A 5967-nucleotide genomic window follows, 5' to 3' on the forward strand; every position below is an offset into this window, starting at 1 on the left:
TGCTGACCTTTCGGTTAGCAGCCGAATTCTTAACCACTGCACCACCAGGTCTCCAACTGGTAAATACTTTAAAGTAAAGTATCTAAAGGTGGGTGGGAAAAATGGAAAACAAATAAAGCTGGCAAATAGGTGTGCCAATAAATATAATTCAACCCATTGCTTCAGGAATCTTTGACCTTCCTCATCCAGTTAGGAATTTCTATACTGTGCTATGCTTTGATTGACATCCTATTCACCCCTCTTCAAAGCCCCTGTTTCAGAGAAAATCAACTTGAATGTACTGATCCTGTCCACCTCACTACTCTGCCTGTTCCCTCCCCACTCAACCCCCTCTTGAAACGATATTTCAGAAATGTATCTCTGCTACTCAGAAGCTATTCAAGCATAGCCACTGGAAGGAGAGACTACATTTCTCCAGCCTCTGACGATGCATGAGGTGATGCCACACTCATCTTGGATGTCTCTCCATCAGGAAGGCTCATAAGATTTCCTAATCCGGCCTTTAATTGGGAATGATCATAAGCCATCACCTTTTATTTCAAATGTCCATCACCGACAATAATATTTCTGTTTTCTCATTCCTGGTACTGAAGCTGATCTCTACTCTCAGTGTAGCTGTCCTGTGCCTCACGTGAGAAGCCCCCTGGGGTTTTTTGACTATAATGGTGGAGGAAGTGGTAAAGGGGTTAAAGCTGATACCAAAACTGAGTCCTACAGAAAGCAAGGCCCTGTAGAAGTACTAAGTGTCCTTGACAATGAATTTAACAATCAGTCCACTTATTTTTCCATTCCTATACCCTCTTTGAGAGCCCTGATGGCACAGTGGTTAAGAGCTTGGCTGCTAGCCAAAAGGTCAGCAGTTTGATCCACCAGTCATTCCTTGGAAAACCCTATGGGGGCAGTTCTACTCTGTCCTATAGGGTTGCTATCAGTTGGAATCAACTCGACAGCAATGGGTTTAGTTTTGGGTTTATATCCTCTTTGAAATCCTAGAATGCACCCATATGGGCTCTCATTTCATACTTATGTTCGTACAATGTAATCATAAGGCTTAAAGTATTTGGCAATTCAGAATTGCCTCCTTCCCTTTACTTAGTCTAACTTTCTCTCTCTTCCTAAACTCTGGCTTTGTTTATATACCTCTATATTGTACCTTTCTTGCTCTACAAACTACTGCCTTTCCAACATTTTGTTTTTGGAAAATTGAAAAACTTCTCTACTTCTACTCAAGGTATTTTCACATCCATTGCCTTCTCTCTTCATTTCATGTTGATTCTCTCAATAAACTGTCTTTTCCCTCGTTATTTTATACTATTTCTTAATTCATCTTTGACTATATGTCTTCTCCTCACCAAGCACTTTCATAAACTCAAATCTATCAAACTCATTGACCTTTATGCCATTTTCATGTCTAACCTCTTCCACATACAGGTTTTTCTTTTCTTTTTTAAAATTGTATCAATATCTTTTGATCTACAACAGCTCTTGCTTTCTTTATCTTCTTTTTCCATTCTTCTCAATGTCCAACTTAGCAGGTTTTTAAGATCTGTATTCTCTACTCTTATACTTAGTCTGCTTATAACAGAACTGACCTAAAATATGTCTTTTCTTGACCCTTAACATTTTCACTGTTACCCCTACTTACTAGTAATCTGAGATTCTTTTTTTAAACTTTTTCTTCATAGATGTGGGGTGATCTGGCTCAAACATCCGTCACTTCACTGGTTCCTAGACTGACTTAGCTGATTTTGTTGTTCATTTTGCCCGTAATAGCTACATGGTCAGTCTTCACTCAGAAGCTGCTCACGTGCACTTCCCAAAACAGAGCAAGACCAGTTTTCAGTCAAGAAAACATGGGTAGCTATACTCCCCTACTTCCTCCTTCTAAGACTTGTTACTTCTCACTCTGCCCTAATCTTCCTTACTTTTTTCCTTCCACAATGCTACAGCTTTTGAAGTAACTGCTTAACTATCTACAAATGCTGTGCCATCACATTTCTCTATTCCTTCTAGAAATGAATATGATTTTAATTCTCAACCTGTGATTTTTTGTTCTTTCCATTCTCATTCAATCTCTAATCACTCCTGTCCTAGTTTGACTTATTTCCTGTCACCTGATTTCTGTTTTGCTCTAAAACTACACCTTTTCCACAGGTGTAGTTTCCACAGGTGAAAACTCTGTCTTCCACTTCCTCCCACTTGTCCTTCATCTGAGCTTTCAGTTCCTCAATACCTAAAATGCTCTTTTGTCTTTCTAGCTGCAGCTCATCTGCCTTCATCTCTTTTTAGTTTATTTAGGCATTTTGCTACATTATGAGATCTAACATCTCCTCAATGATCCAACTATTTTACAAAACAAAAGCAGCTTCTTTTCTTTTTCTTTTTTATAATTTCCTGAAGCTGTTGTAAAAATTATACTCATTTATATACATTAGACAGTAACACCAAGGGAAGGGCCAGAAGAGCCTAAAGAGCAACCTTTGAAAACAGAGCCTCTCAAAATCTGACCTTATATCTAGTAATGTTTATTCAATCAATTGATAAGATATACTACGAAGCTGGAGAAGAGAGAGTATGTCAATGGGAGGAAAAGACTTTGTGAAAGTCTACAAAGTTTGGACTTTATTATGTAAAAAAGAGGAAGCTATTAGAAATAAAATCAAATTGCCATACATAAGTCTACAATTTTTAACTTCTAAAAAATCTGTATTAGAAGATGCAAATCTAAAGTTATTCATGTTAATGAATTAATCAAATAAAACTGTACAAGTGCCTGTTTTCATAAGTTAAACAACGGAAGTAGTTCCTTCAAAAGACTTTAAAATTTAGCTTTATATTTGTTAGTTCAGTGGAAATCAATTAAAGGCTGCTATTTTATGGCTTCTGTATGGCTACAATTCAAGGAGGTCAGAAGCTACCTGCGAGGCTTGTCTAGCTTAGACCAGAATCTACCCCATACTTTAGGCTCTGTCTTCTCAGTAACCTCCTCTCATCTCTCCTTTGGGATTTCCATTTGTCACCATGGTTTACTTATTCCTCAGGCTCTGATGAGGAAATGTCTCCACCCTCCTGGCCCAGCAGTTACGGGAGCCGAGTATTGTTTTCTCATGGGTTGTCTCCTAGCCGTCCCTGGGGAGTATAGTCAGGCATTGTGAGAGCTTGTCCCTCTCTTTGCCCAGACCTGGGAGGGTAAGCTCCGAGCAAATGAAGGAACCAGAACTTGAAAATATGGTAATAAGTCATTGATACAAAAACATGGCTGTCAGGATCAACAAATACATATATTGTTAATTGTAAACAAATATACATATTGTTAATTATAAACATATACATATATGTATGTATACACACACACATATATATATAAAAATATAAAATGTGCTACCTGGTGGGCCAGAATGTAGATATTGTGTCCAACGTCTTTTGGGGAAATGCCATCATCTCCGCCCTCGTCATCCCCATGATCACATTCTAATCCCTGGTTATAGGCATTCTTCATCACATCCACCTATCAAAAAAAAAACAGTAACACAGACCTGAGATACCACAAACAAGATACATTCTACATTGTTCATGAGACATAATTAAAAATTGGAAAGCTTCCTGAGACACAAAAAGTATAAAAGCACTCTAAATGAAAATGACCTTGGAAACTAACTTTATTTAACAACTTTACTTCTAACAAGGAATCATTTTCATATAATAGTCCCTATTTTCCTTTGAAACTTTTGCTTTGATTTTTGAAAGTTAATAGAGTTGAAGTTCCCCAAAATACAAATTAGGAGATTTGGAAGCCTAATGAGCATCCATTATTTACTAAGCACCTACTAGATAACAGCAGATATTGTGCTAGACATTATACTGGGCACTGAGGATCCAAAAGTGAATATGGCACAGTGTTGCCCTCAAAGAACTTACTGTCCAGTAAGAGAAATAGCAAGTACAGAGGTAAACACAGCAGAGTGTGGTCGGTACTACAGCAGGGCTGAAAGCGTAAGCTGCCAAAGAAGCACAGAACAGGGGCACCTAACTCAGTCAAGAGGTTGAGGGTGGGCCTTGAGGAGGAAGTGGATGATAAGGCAAAGGTGTTGTAGGTGGAGAAATAACATTCTCAAGGGGCTATTGTGGAGTGCTGTGGGCTCACCAGTGTTGACTGAATATATAAATCATTGTCCCATTTGACCATAAGGATAGGGAATATCTTGCTCCTCTTAACCGATCACTTTGTAGATAGTAAGTTCTCATTAAATATAATCTAATAGAACCACATCTTATCTACCCTCCTCAACTCCATTCTTCACTAGTAAGGAGAGAGCAAACCAATGTGGTGCCAGCCTTTCACAGGATTTCCCCAGCACACCCACAACACTGGTGCTGATGTGAGTGGGACTTGTATTACTGGGCTATACGGTTTAAGCACATTCTCAATGCTTTTGAAAACCCAATGCCTTTAAAGCATGCATACACTACTTCATTCTTCACAGGACGTAAGTGAAGAGGAAATCATAACTTCTACAATAGGAAGACACAATAGTGATCTCTATGGAATCCCTATCAAGTCTCTGCACAATTTCCTCTGGGCCAAGTATTGATGACATTTCACTGACAAGAACTACGCAAAATTTTTATTTTATTTTCCAGAAAGAAGATATAAATTTTTGAGGGATGAAAATATTTTTTACACATCTTCCCCATATATTCAAATACATTATGAAACTAAAGCAAATTTGTTCTTCTGGCAAAAAGCATTTGCAGATAGTTTAGTGGCGTGTGATAATTGGTTAAGAAAAGTGCTTGGAGTGGATAAACTAATGAAGTCATAAGGACCCAAATCACATAGGACTTTCTATATTCATAACGGTGGGTCATGATGTGCCATTACACCCTGGTAAAGGAGTGAAAGTCAGTAGATTTTTCTTTACTGAAACCCATGCTGTAAACTTGTCCCTTTTAGGCTACACATTATTAACACAGCTTTTGAGAACTTTCTTACCAGTTCCCTGGGCCTCATGTTAAAAAGAATTCTTTCTGCGTTCTCGCTGTCATGTCTGCTCTCCATAATGGCCAGCAAAAGCTTGGAGGCATTGTTCTAGAGACAGAGAATGAGTTAATGCAAATGCAAAGTCTATTTCATGGATTAACGATCCCCTGCTTTTGTTTTAATGGATATTACCAGGACCATTTTTTTTTAAATCAGAATTTTAAACTGCTAATTTCTTTTGTCTTATTAACATTTTAAAATAGAATGTTTTACTTTAGTCAACACAAAATAAAACTAATGAATCATGTGAGATATATTACAAGAGCTAGTTTAAATGTTGGTGAAAAGGTTTTAACCACAAAATTGATTTTTCCACATAATAAGTTAAAAATATAATCCTATTTCCCTTCACTATTTCCCAAATAGGCACATTTATGATGATGTTTTAACAAGACAGTAAGATGAACAGGTATTAATGGCATATATTACAGAAATGTTTCACTATATAAAGACTTTAGCATAATTGGTTTTAATATTGGCTTTAACATAAGTGGTTTTAAACATTTGTACATATTGGCAAATCAAAACTTTTAAATAAATTTGAGCAATGATTAGCAAGAATTAATCTATAAAATTCTGAATTCATGAGTTAATTTCATGAAATAAAATATAAATTTATTGATAACTTTTACCACTCTCTCTAGATGATAGCATGTATGAAAATGTTTACCATCCTGGTGTGGAATAATAACACTTTCTATATCTGCTTAACAGAGAATCAAAATAGTTTATGTTGTCTTTGATGAGTTCTAATTTGGTTGATAAATACAGTGTCTTAAACATTTTTACCTATAGATATTTCATGGATATAAAAACTGTGTCTGATGCAGTCAATTTACAATCCAAAAAGGGCACCAGAGAGTTAAAAAAGCCTTACACACAAAGCACAACATCCTAAATATCTTGAAAGATGCTTCGTGATACTC

General features: G+C 36.7%; 1 protein-coding gene across 1 annotated transcript in view; it reads right to left on the reverse strand.

Annotated features, from left to right (window-relative positions):
* ITPR2 (inositol 1,4,5-trisphosphate receptor type 2) overlaps positions 1–5967 on the reverse strand; it is a 596492-nt gene that overhangs the window by 162393 nt on the left and 428132 nt on the right. Inside the window, exons 38-39 of the mRNA XM_023738100.1 lie at positions 4994–5089; positions 3323–3508 (exon numbers count right to left, since the gene is read on the reverse strand). Coding sequence (XP_023593868.1) covers positions 3323–3508; positions 4994–5089 — 282 coding nt within the window. The remainder of the gene's footprint in view (positions 1–3322; positions 3509–4993; positions 5090–5967) is intronic.

This window comes from Trichechus manatus, unplaced genomic scaffold (assembly GCF_000243295.1).
Source record: "Trichechus manatus latirostris isolate Lorelei unplaced genomic scaffold, TriManLat1.0 scaffold00112, whole genome shotgun sequence".
In the NCBI taxonomy this organism is placed as follows: domain Eukaryota; kingdom Metazoa; phylum Chordata; class Mammalia; order Sirenia; family Trichechidae; genus Trichechus; species Trichechus manatus.